This window comes from Microplitis mediator, chromosome 5 (assembly GCF_029852145.1).
Source record: "Microplitis mediator isolate UGA2020A chromosome 5, iyMicMedi2.1, whole genome shotgun sequence".
NCBI lineage: Eukaryota > Metazoa > Arthropoda > Insecta > Hymenoptera > Braconidae > Microplitis > Microplitis mediator.
In genome coordinates, this window is record NC_079973.1 from 3466505 (window position 1) to 3486845 (window position 20341).

General features: G+C 27.8%; 2 protein-coding genes across 7 annotated transcripts in view; one reads left to right on the forward strand and one right to left on the reverse strand.

Annotated features, from left to right (window-relative positions):
• Window positions 1–303: 303 nt before the first annotated feature.
• The window catches only part of LOC130667999 (14 kDa phosphohistidine phosphatase-like), a 37582-nt gene continuing 17544 nt past the window's right edge, over window positions 304–20341 (reverse strand). Inside the window, exons 3-4 of the mRNA XM_057469973.1 lie at window positions 2110–2243; window positions 304–538 (exon numbers count right to left, since the gene is read on the reverse strand). Of these exons, the coding sequence (XP_057325956.1) occupies window positions 446–538; window positions 2110–2243 (227 nt within the window). The 3' untranslated portion in view covers window positions 304–445. The remainder of the gene's footprint in view (window positions 539–2109; window positions 2244–20341) is intronic.
• The window catches only part of LOC130667994 (arrestin homolog), a 29492-nt gene continuing 15819 nt past the window's right edge, over window positions 6669–20341 (forward strand). Inside the window, exons 1-3 of one of the 6 annotated variants that reach the window (XM_057469964.1) lie at window positions 15514–15795; window positions 15914–16117; window positions 20144–20315. In XM_057469964.1, the coding sequence (XP_057325947.1) occupies window positions 20179–20315 (137 nt within the window). In that variant the 5' untranslated portion in view covers window positions 15514–15795; window positions 15914–16117; window positions 20144–20178. Of the gene's footprint in view, window positions 7793–8165; window positions 8292–10234; window positions 10359–15511; window positions 16118–20143; window positions 20316–20341 lie in introns of those variants that run through there. The other 5 variants (XM_057469965.1, XM_057469966.1, XM_057469967.1 and 2 more) reach the window with 5 other exon arrangements.

Consider the following 20341-nt stretch of genomic DNA (forward strand, 5'->3'; position numbering starts at 1 on the left):
AAAAAAAAAAAGTCGATTTTTATTATTTTTTATAAAAAATTATTTCTAATTAGTTTTTTTTTTACCGGATGTTCAAATAAAAAAAAATTTGATCGCTTCGTTGGACAGAAGACTCCATCTTTAGAAAAATCAAAAAATTTTTTCGTCAAACGAAAGACTTTATGATTCAACGGTAATATCTCCCGTTGTAAAACTAGATCCCGGCGTATTCAACACCGGAAATTCGCTTGATATCCTCGGGTTTCTATGGAACCGATTGCCAGTACACAGAAGTCTGTAGTACCGATATTTGGACAATGCAAATTTCACTCATAAATAATTTATTTGAAAGTTTCACACGGGATACATGAATACAATATAAATAAGTTGCACAATATTTTGAAATTCGAATGGCAGATTTAAATGTACTTGCCAAAGCATTTTATTTAAGTAATAACTTTATCTCCTAATAGCCTTCGTCAGACCAAGTGATTTCGTAATCGGGGTATTTCTTCTTCAATAATCCAACCGCGATAGTATGGTCAGCTTTTCCAAATCCCTGAAATGAAAATTTATTTTGTGTTCATTAAATATAATAAAAAAAAATTCATCTGGTCACGCGCAACCTTCACGAATTTAAAAAATCCTTGAAACCCGCATTTCAATAAATTAATCTATCCATCAATTACTCATTAGTTTTAAACAAGTAACCGAAAGTACTCAAATATTAACAAAAATATTTAATTACTTTTCTTTCTTCTTTAAATATGAAAACGTTGGTAATTTTTTTTTAAATTATTAAGAGGGATAGCCACTATGAAATTCAAAAAAAAAATATTTTTTTTTTTATTAAATCAAAGTTTAAATATTCAAAAATATGTATCTCGAGTTTTATATGAAACTTCCGAATATTTTTCAAGTTATAGTCATTTTTGTGACAGCGCGTCAATTTACCGGTGCATCGACTAAAAACTTTAAACGCGTTTTTCTCAAAACTACTTTTTTTGAACTGGTCGCACCTGTAATTTGCATAAATATCAACCGATTCACAACTTTTTTTTTCCGTATTCGTCTATTCAGTAGCTAAAGTTGGACGTAGGAGATTTTGAAAATTTTGATTTTTAAGATTTTTTAGGGCTGTTTGAATCCAAACAAATGAGAAAAAAAACAAAAAAAATTTTTGATATGTCGCCATTTTCTTTCAAATCCAAATTTTCAAAATCCCCTACGTGGAAAGATAACCACATGCATACAGATTACAACGCGGTTTGGTTATTTTTTTCTGATAATCCGTTTTTGAGTTAGAGATGAGACCGTGGTGGGGGAAATTTTTTTGGTGCTCCACAAAAATGCTTATAACTTTGTAACAACATGATATTTTTTAATAAAAATTTAGGAAAATTATCTTCAATGTATACTTTATAATACAAAAGAAACCCGATCCCCAAATTCTTTTATTATCCCAGTCAAAAACATTCCCGAAAATCACCTATTTTTTCGGTCCTCACAGTGGCTATCCCCCTGAAATCAATAGCCTAACTATAGTTTCTAAAATCTTTAAGTTTTAGAAAAAGTTAAGAAATAAAAGCAAAATGTGGAGCTAACAGATGTTACTTGGATAATATTTTAAAGTCGACTTTCATTGTTTTTTAAAATAATAATCAATCTTTTTTTTTAAATAAATTAAAAGTTTTTTTAACACGCGTGTCAACACGAACTAAATTAACTACTAAAAAGTTTAAAGGGTAACTGAATTTTGATTCAATTTACTGTCAAAGGTCAAAACGTCAGTTAAAGTTTCCGCCATTTTCTCAAGTAAAATAAAAATCAACAAAATTTAATTTGAATTTCATTGTTTTTTTTTCTTAAATTATTTTAAATCCAAATTTATTCTGTCCAATTGCAGTAAATAATTTTAGCCGCCGCGTGGATTTATTTGAATTCTATTTCAAAAATTATTTTCACCCCAGATTTTTTTTTTTTGTAACCAATGAAATATTGACTGAATGATTACGTATCTCTAAATAAAATCCAATTTATTCTGTATAATCACGCAAATTTCCTAGTGACCACATTACCCAGTATATTTTACTTTTGTATGAAACTCATAAATCGATAGCTCTCCCCTACCTGCGAGTATCCATAAACCTTGATAGTTTTTGCCGGCGCATTATGATTGATTCTGCCTCCCCCGACGCATTCGGTGTCTAGTCCAGCCCCGTAGTTCTTCAGCTCATCCTCTCCTATAGTCTCATAGATATCAGCTGTAATAAAAAATAAATAAACGTTATACAACAGATAGATAAATGACAATAAATCATCTCCGCTTACTGGTTACTTCCATGCCCGCTTACGCCACGTAATTAATAACTTTAAATAATCATCACTAAAAACATTATTAATTTCACGTAACGATTACTCAACGCATCGTTTGTAAAGTAATTGTCGGCTCTGAATTTCGCTACATTAACTAACCCGTCTCTTTTTACATCCACGTGCTTCAAACACGTGAGCATTAAAAAAAATAATCTGTTGTCCGAAAAAATAACTCGTTTTTTAGACCAATATTTTGTTTATTCCTCTGGCTCTTCAACTAAAAATTAAATTTATTTTTTTTATGAAAATATTTCAAATTCCCTCTGAGTAAAAATGTTTTTTTCCGCTTTAATAACTTTTTAATATTTGCGGATATGTTTTTTTTTTTGTAGAAAAAAATAAATAACAGATGTGAGATGTGAGTTCACTCACGATCCAAATGTATCCGTATTGATTCTTAATTTTTTTTTTTTTTTTTTTTTTTTTTTCAAGGAGAATCGAAAGTATCACGATTTGAAAAAATAAAAAATTGAAAATATGAAAAGTTTGGTACTTTAATATTATTTTGTAAACATTAAATGTTTCCCGTGTAAAAAAATTATTGTTCATAATAAATTTACTGTTAAAAAATTTTTGGACCCGGTGTAGTGTAAATGTCTCGGTGTCAAAATTTTGGTGTGAAAATTACACTAAATTCTGTGTTAAATCTAGGCGGTGTGAATTTAAAATTTTAACACCGTCAAATGTGTAAATGTATAATTCAAGATAATTTTGCGTTAAGAAAATTAATCATAAAAATATTTAAATATTCAAAATACTATTTAATATCTAAATAAAATTAATGTAGTTATTGATTGAGTAGTTAAAACTATACAATGATCGTTTGTATCTCATTAATCAAAATTACAAGTAACACGGAATGGTGTAAAAAAGTAGATTACACCGTGTTAAAATTACACGGATGGAAAATTTACACCGAGAGAATTGTACACCGTTATTTCACACTAAAAGTTGGAGTAAATTCATGATAAAAGTCATATTTGTGTCACGATCTGAGTTTTGTCATGAAATTCAGATCTAAATTCATTATGAATAAAAATTTTTTTTACACGGGTTTGTTGCCGGACAATTTTTATTTAGTTTTTAGTATTATATGGAAAAGTTATGGATACTAGGCTGGAGGCTACACGCAGAACTGAATGCACAATAGGGTAGTATTGTATGCAGCTACTGCTCCATTTTTGGACATTCAATACGTTATTGTAATTAATGAAAAAGTGTAAAATAAAATTTCTATTGTAACAGTTGAAGTATCTGTGTACACATTTTGTAAATTAATTATGACATTACGACTTGTCCAAATTATTATTTTTATTTTTTCAGTGTCCAAAATTGGCCCTGTAGTGGCCAAAAACGGTACCTCTAGTCGATAATTTAAAAAATTAAACTCGGTAACCGTAATCTGAAACTTTAATAGCAAGGTCGATAACTAACATATTTTTTTTTTTGAAAACTTATTACTGGCTCTTCAAAATTTTTCTGGAAAATCAGAGAAAAAATTTGATTTTTCATTAAACTTCACTTGAGTTTTTTTTTCCAATCGAAATCTGTTATAAAAAATATAATAAAAATCTATTGATCATAAGCTATAATTTATTAGCCAATTTATAATTTTAATGGAAAACTTTTTTGGAAAAAAATTTCAATGGAAATTTGGAAAAAAAAATAAATAACTTAAGTTTTGTTGCATAAAACGTGAGATTGGAAAAGTTTCTTTTTTTTATTTCCATGCCTTTTATAATAACCGGTAAAATATTTAAAAAGATTTAAAAGTTTTATAGAAAAACGAGACACGGACATCCGTGCAAAGAGAATTTTTTACTAAAAACTACCTCGCAATTTAAGTAATCCTCGGACATCATAAGTTATTTTCTCTACAAAGATCTCTCAGATTCACCCAGAGTGAAATATTATTCCAAGTTCAATTTTTCATCATAAACTAAAAATAGTTACAAAAATTGATAATCATTTTTTTTTCTCCGTCCCATCATCGTTCCAAATTACCCGGTAATTTTCGGTAAAAAAAAGTCTTGCAAAAAAAAAAACAAGGTCAACATGGCATCAACTCATTTGTATTGTTTAATTATTTAGTAATTATTAAAGCTCTCGTTTATCGATCCAAACCATTTTCATTGTTCTCTCTACTTGTATAAATTAAATGGTCTCATATCAAACATATTTGTTAACTCATCATATTTATTCTGTAATGTTACGTTAAAATCATGTACAAATATAGCTATTGTTTAATTACTAAACATATTTATATAAATCGTGGGTTATCATCCATTAAGTTTTTATGCCATAGTTAATTCAATTTATTCAATTTACCCACGTAAATTACTTCAATACATAAACATTGTTTGTGAATATATAAATATTTATATATGAATTTATCCAACTATTCAATGTATTTATATATTATTATTATCATTATTATTATTATTATTATTATTATTATTATTACACTACAAAAAAAACCAGGGTAAGTCCAGGTAGTGTAGGTGTTAAAATAACACCGCTACCGGTGTTAAAAAAATTTCCCGCTATTAAAATATTCTTTTTTGTGAATATTTTTACTTACTCGATCACTACAGTTAATTAGTATTTTTTATTAATTAATTAAACTATTGATGATTGAAATGATAGGCGTGAAATTGTGTAATTTTTAAATAAATTACGTATAACATAAATAATTATTTAAACAAGTATACAGCAAAATTGAAATTTCCTTCATTAAATTTTTATATTTTTAACTTCCTGCTAAGAAAATTTCAAATTTTCAAAAGAAGAGAAGTTATTGGTTTCGGTCCGATTTTCGAAAATCGAGTTTTCATCAGATGTCGATGTTTTGAGGTCCTAGGAAGCTATTTTGACTATTCCCGGATGGACGCCAGTGTGTATGTGTGTGTGTGTAAACTTTTTTGGTCCGACGATATCTTTGGAACGAATCAACCGATTTGTACGTACTTCGTGGCAATCGAAAGAGTTCACCAAAACTTAGAATTGATTAGATTTTGGAGTAGATCGGTCACGTGGTTTACAAATTTTACGAAGAATAAAAATTAAAAAATTTTTTTTCGTTTTTGGTTTTTTGCGTATAACTTATAAACCACTTGCTCGATTCGCCTCAAAATGTAATCAGTTTTAAGTCTTGTTGAGCCCTTTCGATTGCCACCAAGACGTTCAAATCAGTTCATTCCATCCAAAGATATCGTCGGACAAAAATTATCATTTTTCAGTGAAGGTATGTTTTACCGGCCTAACAAATTTTTGAGCTCTTTGAGCTCATAAGTAATAATGTTTCCGAGCTTCCTGAGCTCGAAAACAGCGGGAAGTTTTGGGGCTGGCCCGCAGGGTCAGGCGATTTTCAGATTTTTTTTTCTAATTTCTATACGTGGAATTTTTTTTCACACTGATTTTACACCGATATTTTAACACCGCCTAATTACACTGCCTACACCAGTGTTATTTCATTTTAACACCACGCGGTGTTAAATTGAGTCCATTTTTAACACCGCTCTTTTTACAATGTATTATTATCATTATTTTATTTAAATGAATAATAAAAAAAAAGCGCGAACTTTAACCTTGAAAAAAAAAAAAAAAAATGTATTTGTTATGTAATGAAATGAATTAACTCATAATGTCTATAATTAAATTTATAAAATGTCCTTGAACACTGCAGGTGTATTTAAAATTTGTTTAGTTTTATTTTTCATTAGACCTATAAAAATGAATACAGGAAGTGTATTTCAATGAAGGCAGAGTCTGAAAATTACTAGAAATCGATCAAGTTTTCGCAGTGGGTAGTAAAAGCTTCGGCGAGTAGAGAGTTAAGTGCAAAACATCGTAAACTTGCTGTTTAACTTTTTTTAAGCTTTATATTTAAATTGTTGGACAGTTATATTATTTTACATTTCCGACTCAGTTAATAATAATAAACGTCAAATAATAAAACAATGAAATGCGTGTTTGATATAAATTAAATAACTAACGAAACGAGTTATTTGTTCGGGATGATAACACAGTAATTACGATTTGATGGCTATTGGGAATTGAAAATTTATCAATAGAATAATTATATTGTATATATTATATACATTTTAAAATAATATTGATGTGTTATTATTTCAGATAAATATCAAGTTAGGTATGGGGTGTGTTTAATGGGGTGGTGTTATTTACTAACGAGCTCTACACAACATTCAGCCGGATGCTATTGTATCTGGTCTTATTTTAACGAGTATCAAAATTCTGACAATACTCCAATGGAAAATTTTAATGCCTTTATGTAATGTGCCAGTGCTTTAAATAGTTTACAAGAGTTGGAAAGGTATAATAGAAATAGAAGATAAAAATATGGCGGTAAAGTCAAAAGAAGGTTATTTGTATTAATGGTGCGCAATAAAGTCGGAAAAATTTTCGGAGTGAACACGAGTCAAATCCAGAGTTATTTTGGAGTGAATATGGAACGGATGACTGTGCATTCATTTAAACCCCTTGGAGTAAAGTTTACTACTAAAGGGAGTTTATTTTAATATCAAAACTCCGAATCGAATTGAATGCGGATTTAAATAAAATCAAGACTACTCCGAAATTACTCCGCTGAAAAAAAAAAAAAATTTCCTATTTACCCCGTATGTGAAGTGATTTTTTAAAAAATCCGGAGCTCGAGTGACGGAGTGAATGCGGTTTTAAAAAAATCTAGACCATTCCGAAATTACTCCGCTGAAAAAAAAAAAATTTCCTATTTACCCCGTATGTGAAATGATTTTAAAAAAAATCCGGAGCTTCAAGTGGCGAAGTGAATGCGGATTTAAAAAAAAAATTTAGATAACTCCGAAATTACTCCGTTGAAAAAAAAATTTCCTATTTATCCCGTATGCGAAGTGATTTAAAAAAAAAAATACGGAACTCCGAGTGACGGAGTGAATGCGGATTCAAATAAAATCCAGATCACTCTGAAATTACTCCGCTGAAAAAAAAAAAAAAAATTTCCTATTTACCCCGGATGTGAAATAATTGAAAAAAAAAATCGGAACTCCGAATACAATCCGAATTTTTCTCAGTGTAAAGACAAAAAAATTTTTGAATTTAATAATCAGTTAAATATTTTTTTAAAAATTTATTGAAAATGTAAGATTAATGAGCGTTCTTACAAGTGTTCTATTACGGACACTAATAAATAATAACGTATATAAAAAATATATATAGTATATATCTAGGTAAACTGATAACATTGAAGTAGATTGATGACAAAAATGGATCAACTCAAATGGTTTAACTTGACCTGTTGGGACGAACATGAAAAAAAAAAAACCGAGATAGTTTTGGCAGTCATCGAAGCGCAAGTAATCCGTACGATAATCCAGTGGTGAGAGTATTCGGACAAGCAAAGACTGTGTCCAACGTACTCGGTCTTTCACGATCGATTGAGGTTAGTGATCTTCAAAAATACCCAATGGAGGCTGTGAATTATTAATGATTATAATGCTTAAAATTAAAAGCCCACGCTTGCATTTAAGATTCATATTAAATAGCAAGGGTTGATATATTTATAGATTTTATGTGAATATAAATGTATAAAGTGACAGTAATTTTTTTTCTACTTGTTAGTTCATTAAAAGTATATAAATAAAATGTATAAAAAAGTATCCAGACATTTTATAATTTACTGCTATCTCTGGAGACTAAATTTCTGCAGGATAAAAATTCTAGTGTTAATAAAAATAAAAAAAATCAAATAAACAGAGAATTTTATTTGATTTTTCTTATTTTTATTATTATCCATTTTTTGTTCTTCGCTTTAGTAAAACATTATTTTATTTTGAAAAAGAATTTTAACCGTTTCAAGAAATTACGCTTCGCTCGAGGCTCTCGATCGAGAGCAAATAGTCGCGATGTGGAAATTGTTGAAACTGAGATACCCATAAAAGGTAATATTTGTTTTTTTATTATTCTTCATTACTCTAAGACTCTTATAAAATTCCGTCAGCAAATTAAGTTTATTTTTTTTTGTTTGGCTTTTAAGTATTCTTGTCGACGATAATAAAGTAATTTGTAAATCGATTTATCATAATCATAATAGATTAAAAGTTTTTCTTCAATGAGACAGGAAAATACCGACCAGTAATTAAGAGACAGAGATAGAGGTAGAAATGGACGTAAAAGCAGAAATAGAAATAGAAACAGACGACAGATTAAAGGCAGAAAATACAAAATAGAGATAGTATAGATTTCCGTAAGCAATTTCATCAACAACTAAGCTCATTAATGCGGGATCCCATCGTAATTACTAATTAGCATGTTTGCGTCAGAGTATCACAAGTTGCTGAGAGGATAAACTTTGTGAAATAAATTACAAATGTGAGGGTTTTAGTACTTTTTCAGTTAAAAAAAATTTTAGTTATACAATTTATACCAATAAATATAAATAGATGATAATTTTTATGATATTACAATGTCATAAAAATCGGGAGTTAATTCGGAGTGATCACGGATTTTATATAAATTCGAATTCTCTGTCGATTGGAGTTAAGGAGCTTTAGAAAAATACGGAGCAAATAGGGAATTTTTTTTCAGATGAGTGATTTTGGAGTGATTTAAGTTTTATTTGAATCCGCCTTCACTTTGATTCTGAGTTTAAATATTGAAATGAACTCTTTTTAAAATCAAATTTAATTTCGACTTGGAGTTTCAATACTAAATTAAACTCTTTCGGAGTAAATTTCACTTTGAGGGGATCAAATAAATAAAAAGTCATCCGCTCTGCATTGACTCTGCTATTTTTTTACAGTGCAAATGTCATAAAAATCAGGAGTTAATTCGGAGTGATCGCGGATTTTATTTAAATTCGAATTCCTCTGTCGATTGAAGTTACGAAGCTTCAGAAAAATACGGAGTAAATAGGGAATTTTTTTTCAGATGAGTAATTTAAGTTTTATTTAAATCCGCATTTACTTCGATTCTGCGTTTAAATATTGAAATGAACTCTTTCTAAAATTAAATTTTATTCCGACTCGGAGTTTCAATACGAAATTAAACCCCTTCGGAGTGAATTTCACTCCGAGGGGATTAAATAAATAGTCATCCGCTCTGCATTGACTCCGCGATTTTTTTACAGTGCAAATGTCATAAAAATCGGGAGTTAATTCAGAGTAATCACGGATTTTATATAAATTCGAATTCTCTCTGTCGATTGGAGTTACGGAGCTTTAGAAAAATACGGAGTAAATTGGAAATGTTTTTCAGATGAATGATTTCGGAGTGACTCAAGTTTTATTTAAATCCGCATTCACTGATTCTGAGTTTAAATAATGAAACTAACTCTTTTTAAAATTAAATTTCATTCCGACTCGGAGTTTCAATACTAAATTAAACCCCTTAGGAATGAATTTCACTTCAAGGGGATTAAATAAATAGTCATCCGCTCTACATTGACTCCGCTATTTTTTACAGTGTAAATGTCATGAAAATCGGAAGTTAATTCGGAGTGATTACGGATTTTATTTAAATTCGCATTCACCAATTCGAAGTTTTGATATTAAAATAAACTCCCCTTCGGAGTAAATTTAACTCCAAGGGGAATAAATACATACACAGTCATCCGCTCCGGATTTAATCCGCGGTCTCTCCGCAATTATTTTGCAGTGTTCGATTTAGATAAAATATCAATTTATTTAATTTCGCTCAAAGAACTTGTGTTGATATAAATTTTTTTTTATTGAACCGAAAAAAATATTTACGAGCGAATAAATAAATTTATAAAATCAAATATAAAATGAGTTTTGATCAATCGAAGATAATAAATATTAAATGATAAAACAAAAATACGTATACCCGTTGGATTTACGAGTTTGCGTTAACATTTAAATTAAATATTGACAGTATGAGTAAACTATGGTTGTAGCAGTTGCTTATTTATAAATTTAACGATATTGAAAGTATCAAAAATAGATTGACTTGATGTTTAAGTATACTTTGATCGAGAGTATTGAATAAGAGTAAATTTCAAATTATTTTCGTGATTCAATAAAACGTATTTGTTATTACCGTTGCTGTGATTTTAAGTTTATAAATATTTATGATGTTTAACAACAAGAACTTGAAGCAGGATTCTTATTTATAACATTTTCAAAATTTCATTACCAAGTGACTGTGCCAGATTTTTGTTATTTACATTCACCCACATAACTTACTTTAATCTGTTTTGATTAATTTTAAAACACAAACATTTGTTAATATAAAAATTCTTGTCACGTACGTTACTACGAGTTTCACATCAGTATTCTATCGAATTTATGTGATACAAAAATAAGTTATTGACTTTTTTTTGTTTTGTTTTTACTTTTATTAAATTTTAGTCGCACAAGAAGTGCAATTGAATTTGAAAAAAAAAATTCATATATCGAAGTACATGGGGAGAAATATACGGTAACAATTACAATATATTATGGGAATGGAACCTATAAAAATTATGGCAACCATTCTTATTTATATGGGTTTTATTCCTATACAATATCAGTATCGTTCCTATAAAATTATGGTAATAATTTCTAGGTGATTAAAGTAATCGTTACCATTTCTCATAATTTATAGAAAACGTTACCATATATTATGGTAATAATTACCATGATATTGTGGTAATAATTACCATGCAATTATGGTAATAATTACTGTGATACTATGGTAATAATTACTATGATGCTGTGGTAATAACTACCATACAATTATGGTAATAATTACTATGATACTATCACAATAATTACCATAATATCATTATACTTATTACCATGATATTATAGTTATTACCATAATATCATAGAAAAAATTACCATAATATCATAAAAATAATTACCATGATATTGTGGAAATAATTACCATACAGTTATAGTAATAATTACTGTGATACTGTGGTAATAACTACCATACAATTATGGTAATAATTACAATGATACTATAGCAATAATTAACATAATATCATGATATTTATTACCATGATATGATAGTAATAATTTCCATAATATCATAATAATAATTACCATGATATTGTGGTGATTATTACTGTGATACTGTGGTAATAGTTACCATTTACTATGATACTATAGCAATAATTTCCATAATATCATAATAATAATTACCATGATATTGTGGTGATTATTACTGTGATACTGTGGTAATAGTTACCATTTACTATGATACTATAGCAATAATTTCCATAATATCATAATAATAATTAACATACAGTTATGGTAATAATTACTGTGATACTGTGGCAATAATTGCCATGATATTGTGGTAATAACTACCATACAATTATGACAATATTTACAATGATACTATAGCAATAATTACCATAATATCATGATATTTATTACCATGATATTGTGGTAATTATTACAATGATATTGTGGTACTAACTACCATACAATCACGGTAATAATTACTATGGTACTATAGTAGTAATTACCATGATATTATAGTAATAATTACCACAGTATCATAGCAAAAACTATCATAATATTATGGTAATTATTACTATAATATCATGGTAATTGTTATTATGATATCATGGTAATTTTTACTATAATATTACGGTAATTATTACTATGAAATAATTTAAATTATTACCACGATATTGTGGTAATAATTACCATGAAATATAGGGTTCATTTCCGGGCGCACCTAGGAGCTATTCTAATATAGATTTAATATTCATTACTATGTCACTATGGGAACTATTTCCATGAGTACGGTAATAATTACCGTACGATATAGGGACTTTTACCATGAGAACTATTTTTATGGGAACTATTTCCATGAGTACGGTAATAATTACCGTACGATATAGGGACTTTTACCATAATTAAAGGAATGGTTCCCAATTATGGAAACTTTTCCATAAATAATGGGCGTATATCCCATAATTCCTCGTAATTATTACCGTAACGGTGACCATAATTTTCTCTCCGTCTAAAGGTAAAAAAGTTTTACAATCCTCGCTATTAAAGTTACACTAGCATTAGAATCAAAAAGTTAGTTTCGATCTCAGAGGTAACATCCGCAAAATGTTTAAGTAGGAAGAAACCCGTAAAAAGCTTTCTCTTATCCCGATTAACCGCTTCCTTTATTCTTCTCGTGACACTTATAATTTCCGCAGGGACTATTTTCTTCCCACTCATCGCTTCTGTCATTACATCATTCAAATACTCTTATCAGTCTATAATATTAAATATTATTTTTTCATTTATTAACCCATTACGTCACGAAATAAAAAATATTCATTTAACTTATTGTAATTTTTAATTAGTACTCCCACGTTTGCATTTCTCGAGTAACAAGAAAAATAAATATGGACGCTTTTAATTACGTAATAAATTAAGTATTATATGAATTTATTAATATATTACGCAGTTTGCTTGGTATTCAAAGTTATGTTTAAATAAGACTAAATGTATACACATAACTTGATGTTATTGTTGTCCTGGCAACTTCTTAATGAAGAGATAAAATCCTTTGTACGCATAAACAGCGCCGTAGGCGATAGCTTAAATATGGATATAGTTCAACAATAATAAATAAATTCCACGGAAAAAAAGTTTTGAAAAAATTAATATACGACTGAGCGAACTATAAATAGTTTTAAAATCCAGAGATTATTTTCTCTAGTAAAAAATTACGCGTGCGATAGTAGAAATAACTTATAGAGAACATCTGGCTAAAATTTATCCTACTAAATCAAAAAGGATTTGTCATTCTCATAAAATTATTTTACTATCCCGAGTGAAATTTAATATATTGATAGAATTTTCATATATTTAAGAAATAAATTTAATCGCATAAGTAACTTTTTTTGTTTTGCATTCAAATTCTTACCGATTTTTGAATCAATTTTATAAATAATAATTAAAAAAAAGTAGTTTTCACTAGTGATGTACCCGGAATTTTGGACACTACGCGATTTATGAAAATTTAATACTTGATTTATTTATCTGAAGATTATAAATAAAAGATGTTACTGTAAGTGTAATTGAAGTGTCTTTGAATATGATAGAAAGCATCTGTGATATTGCGAGTTACATAAATCATCATAACAAAATTTTTGCTGTCTAAAACAGATACTTAGACTGATTGCAATAAATTTCATTACTCAGAATAGATTTTTTTAATGGGTAATTATTTATGACAATAAAGTTAGCAGACATTTTAAAATTTTTGGATTTTTTTTAACAAAAAAATAAATATTAAAAAAAATATTTTGAAAAATTGCACGTATAGTTTATGAAATTTCCGACATCTGCATTTTTTTAGAAATATTTTTTTTTCATTATTTATCTGTTAAAAAAATTTTCATTTTATTATTTTTTAATTTATTATAAATCTAGTAAAAGAAAATTTTGTAACAAACCCTCCTATACTATATAGTAATTTTTACTATTGGGATAGTATCCTCTACCATCTTAGTTGGTGTTAAAAACAACTAGTCGCAGCGTCAGATTGCTAATGTTGCTAACGCGAGATAGTAACGATTACACTGGAAAACAATTTATTTGAACCAAATAAATAGATTTATTTGACTAAACAAAATTATTTATTTCATTCAAATATATATTTGTTTGTAGCTAACAAATGGCGCTACAGTGCCACCATTCAAATACAGGTTTGTTAACTATAAACAAATCACTATTGCATTCAAATGAACCATATCTTTGTCTCAAATAATTATTGATTGGGTCCATTCAAATATGCTGGGATTTATTTGCCTGAAAAAAATCTTATTTGGCTCAAATAAATTGTTCTCTCAGTGTACATCACACATGATAGGAATAACGATACGTATTGTAATTGTTAATATATAAGACAGTTACACGCTGAAAAAAGTGGTAATACCTCCTGTCTCAAAGAAGAAAATTTACATTTGAAAGATTTTCATTCTTTTATGATTTTTTCCCATCGAAAATGGTAACTATTCTTATCTGAGATGGTAATCATTACCATCTCAGAGACCAAAATTAAAAAATTTTCAGATATAAGAAATATTACTAGACGGTAACTATTACTATCGGCAATAATAATTACTGTACGAGAAAATAATGGTCAATATAAAATCATGATATTAAATATCACATACACTATAGTCACAGAGAGAAATGTCACGGAGGTAAATATGCATTTGCAGCATAGTAATGGTTACATTACTCTATAGTTTGTATAAGCAGTCACACAAAAACGGCGTGACACAAACTATAGAGTAATGTAACCTTTACTATGCTGCAAAGGCAAATTTACTTGACATTTCTCTCCGTGTAATCATTCTCTCTATCAAGATGGTCGGCTGCCCAGTTTCAAAACACAGTAACTGACACAAATAAAATTTTTGAAATATTGAATCAAATTCACAAGACTCCACAGGAACTAAAAATACTAAAAAATTGATTTTCAAAAATTTTTCTCTTACTGTATTTTGAAATTAGGCAGCCGTACACGCTGAAAAAAAAATGTTAACTATCACTATCTTGTAATGGGGAATGATTACCATCTGTATGTGATAATCATTATTATGCTTTTATATCAACTATTTGTTTTTCATATAGTAATAATTACTAATGCCGATAGTAATAGTTACCATCTCGATAGTAATATTTCTTATGTCTGAAAAATTTTTTAATTTTGTCTTCTAAGATAGTAATGATTATCATCACGAATAAGAATTTTTACCGTCTTCGATAGTAATAGTTAACATAAAAACATGATAATGATTATCACATACAGATGGTAATCATTCCCTATTACAAGATGGTGATAGTTAGCATTTTTTTTCAGCGTGTAGTAATGGTTACCATTTTTTTTAGCGTATAGTTAAAAATTTTGGGATTGTAATAATTACGATTCGGCCATAGTAGAAACTACAATATTTTTCTCTGCGTGTGATTATTCATTACAGTCAGTAATTTTTTACTGAAGACAGTAATTAATCATTAGAAGTGTTGTTCTTTTTGTTTTTTTTTACTACCTACTGTGATTATTATTAACCTTAAGCCCCATTTTTTCCACGTGTAAGTAAACGAGGAAAAAATTATAACAGTATATATTAGTGAAAAAGTTTGTCGAGAGAGTATAACGTGATGTCCACCGAAACGCCTGCGTGAGCTTTCCTTTGGTTGCCTTCAGTGCTCGACGAGCCGCTTCAGATGTCGGATCGGTCTGATGTTACACCGACTAGTTTCACTTGACATCGTAATTAAACTAATTTAACTTAATTATTTACAATCCCACTGAATCCGCGATTAACTTGTAATTTATTGCGCCACGAAATTCAATTTACTTTTATCAATAATGTAAATTATTTAAATAAAAAAAAAATATATATATATATACATATATATTATTTAGACATGAATCATGGAAAAAAATATATGTGTGCGTGACTAAAATAAATGAGTAAGGGAAAGTTTGTTTTATTAAAAATAAAAAAATGTTATCAGTCGGTTAAATTTATACGTATCATTAAAAATAAATTTAACTGAAACAATTATATATTTATTAATGATTTGTAAAGATGTTTGGTTGATTGCTGTGCACATCGTTATATCATTCGATCGACCGTGGAGTGGAATTGTAAAATAAAAATAAAAAAAAAACCGAGAAAACTTTTGCGTTGTGAGCAACAAGCGGACTTTATAGTTATACATTAGTATATAGTTCAGTGTGCACATAAAAATATATCACTTGCAAGTAGATAACGAGATTAAATCTTTTAAAGGTAAATTATTCATAAATACATATTTTAATATTTAATTCATTGTAAAATATATACTGTAAAAACTCGGGAGTGAATTTGAATTTTACTTAAATTTGAAGTCACTCCGAAAATTGGAGTTACGGTTTAGAAAAAATCAATTCGCATGCGGAGTAAATAGGGAATTTTTTTCCAAATGAGTAATTTCGGAAGGTCTGAATTTTATTTCAATCCGCATTCACTCTGATTCGCAGTTTTAATTAACAGGCAATTAACAATTTTCGGATTTTTTTTTAAACAATTCGATCCAAAAAAAAAAAAATGAAACTAAAAAATTGCATATGTAGAAAAATAAAAAAACTACAGGTGCAATTTTTTCAAATATTTTTTTTTTTTATAATCTATCGTTTTGAAAAAAATCCAAAAATTAAACATCGGCTGACTTCAGTTCATGTTTACTCCGCAAATTTTAGCAGACAATTAAAAATTTTCGGATTTTTTCTTGAACAATTAAATTTGAATAAAAAAAAAACTAAAAATATGCACATGTAGAAAATTTTAAAGACTACAAGTGCAATTATTTTAAATATTTTTTTTTCATAATTTATCGTTTTTTAAGAAATCCAAAAATTATTAGACGGCTAATTTCAATATCATAAATTTTTTACAGTGTAAATTATAATAGACTAAATATTAAAATGATTTTGCTGTCAATAAAAAAAATAAACAAATAATTATAAAAAAAGTATATAATGAAAATTTAATAAATAAGAATGGAAGCACAGGTGGTGAGTGAAAATAAAAGTTAATTTAATAGTCTAAAGTATCTTGAGGATAGCCGTCGTTAAACCAAGGACAAGCAATGAAAAATGAATAAAGTTTTTAAATTTACTACTTGTCCCAAGTATCATATATATACATATATATAAAGAGAGACTTTTACAGGTACGCGGTACACAAAATACTTAGACTTCAAAAGTACTTTTTGAGTATGTATTATATTTCGAGGTCGTCAAAAGTTATCTTGCCTACAATGACGTAAATCCACTTTTTCAAAAATATACAGAGGTTTAAAATAATAGTCATATGTTTTTCGTGAGGGTACACAATAGTAACATTACTCGATTGACCCGTGTAACTTAATATCAAAGATTGCCCTTAATGTCTTATAAGTTCCTCTATTTTTTGCTAAAATTCTACCGTTTTTACTTCGTGTACTTTATGCCCTTTGTCTTTGACAGCTTGAAAAAATTACACGGCTGCTTTGACATGACACGAGATCTGTTCGTCAACAAACTCGAATATAATCCTGAACATCCTGTTATTATGCGCACAATCAAACAAACATTTGACGCTGTCACTTTGATTACTTTTTTCTTTTTTATACAAAACACTTTTTATCGGGTGTCTATTGTTTTCACTTTTTGCCCACGGGATTATAGGGATCGCAGGCGTTATGTTTAGAGTGTGTCCGACATCTAGTTTTTTATTGTCTCCGTGAATTAGCATTTTATCTCGAATACGGTTCGTATGAGACAAAGCACGAATCAGAGATACATGCGAGCAAGCTTTTGTTTTGCTGCTACGGATTTATTCTATTATATATATTTGCATATAACTATAGGTCTAAAGATTAATTAAAAAGCCTGGATTATAGTTTTTGTACCGTGTATGCAAAATAGGCGTTAGTTAAACTAAATATTCATAAATTGTCTGTCAGCAAACTGTTTTTCGTGTACATTTTTTTTTTTACGTGAAATTTAAAACATAATTACACTCGGAAAATATTTATTCAGCTCGGAAATTCATGACAATTAAACACTTAAAAGTTTTTAACCCTCAGATAAAAAATAAAAAAAATTCATTAAAAGTTGACAAAAATTTTATCCGCATTTTAAATTATAAAAGTTTTTTTCATGACTCGACTACAAATTGGATTATTTGGATTAATAATAAAAAATTATAATTATTTTCGTGCAATAAATGAAAAATATGTTTTTAATATGAAAATATATTTAGATATATTCATGTAAAGATAAAACTCAATTATAACAAAATAATCTGTTTATATTCAGATCCCCGAAGTACTAACGTCAATGTACCCAAATTATATTCTCCCGCGGTTTATCGCGGTGCTTTTATTAGCAAGCGATTACCAACTCTATTATTCATGATCGATCACGTAAGCTTTATCTTTTAATAATTAAGCACTTGTCACATTCAATATTTTTTAAAACTATCCCTCAATTTCAAAAATTTTTCACTTATATTCGTACCCGTATGAAAATAACATATATGTAAAAATATATGATAAATATCAGAAAATATATGTGGCGAATTTAACTATATTTTCTTATGTATTTTTTTTTATATTAAAAAATATAATACTCATCATATACGAGTCCGTATATATTTAGCATATATAATCTATATATGTTAGTCATATACAAAAAATATATTTTTATCATACATAAAAATATGTATTTTTATCATATACGAAAAATATATACCCATATACATATACATACACCGAATAAAATATATGCTTGAATATAACAAAAAAAATATATGGTGCCATATATAATATAAATTATATGCTACCATATACTTCATTTCATATAAAAATTTTATATTATTTGAACATAGAAGGAAATATATCAATACAATATATTATAAGTGAGATCTAAATGTATATGTAGCTTAATATAAAAAACATATGCTACATATATGGAATACATATATTTACTACTGTATATAATTTTATATTAAATCAGCGAAAATCTCTGTATGATTTTTTATAATATACAATATAATATATCATATATTTTTTTGTTGCAAACATATATGATTTTATATATTTTAACCATATATTGTTTTTTCATACGGAAAAATATCATATATGGTAAACATATATTAAAAAATATATGTTACAGATATAAATATATATGTGACAATACATGAAATCTTATATAGAACTATATATAGATTTTGGCCGATTTTATTATATTTCTATATATGTTTTCTCTTATATGATATCATATATTTTCGTATGACTTCAAAATATTATTTATATATGAAAACAAGATAGAATACATATATAATTCATCATTATATGGCACGATATATGTACCATGTATTTAACTTTATAAATTTTTGTATATTTTTCGATATATCGAACCATATAAGTCTCCCCATATATCTAAGAATAAATAAAACCTATTCTTTTCTGTCTTCCTCTCTCTGTTTTAAGATTCAAACATTGTGTTCAAAATATATATATATATATATATATATATATATATATATATATATATATATATATATATATATATATATATATATATATGTGTGTGCTAGCTTACAAATTTACATATATAATTATCAATACATATAATACATATATGTGCTAACTCATAAGTTTACATATATGATTATAAATATATATAATACATGTATTAGCTTATAAACTTACGTATATAATTAATTATATTAAAACTTACTATATTACATATAAGAAATATATCGTTTTTGGCCACTTATATGGCCCCATATTGATTATATATTTTTCCATATATATTTATCATATATGGTACTTTCATACGGGTATCGTAATTTTTTGAAACGCGACTGAAAATTAACATCGACCAAAAAAACCCAAAAACTCATAAATTCGAAGAGATTCCAAAGAATCAATCCCAGAAGCTACGGAATTTTTTCACCCATTTTGTACCTTTCGTTTCCTCAATTTATCTCATCTTTTTTTCCACCGCATATACATTTCAACCCCCAGAAAATCAATCAGGGATTTTATATAAACTGCGGAGCCTTCAGAGCCGGAGCGTTAAGTTAAGCCTCTACAATATAAAAAAATTCAAATAGTAAATCATGAGATAAAAATCTAACCAATATGACAAATGATTGATCCCGACATTGACGCATGATAAAAAATTATTGCTGCATAATTTTTTTATCGACGCTCTGCCTTTTATCAATATACAGAGTGGCAGTATAAATTTATATTGTGATAATAAGTGATAAATGAAATTACAGGTTGCTTTTAAGGTATTAAATAAACGATTGACAGGATGGAGGATAGTTTGGATGCCATAGAAAATGCTAACGGCGATGAGAAAAAGACATACGAGGATGCTTCCAGAAATGTGGGTCGTCAGGAAGAAACATCAAGTGGATTGCAGCAACAGACAGACACGCGATCTGATAGGTAACTACTATACGTAAAACCCTTTT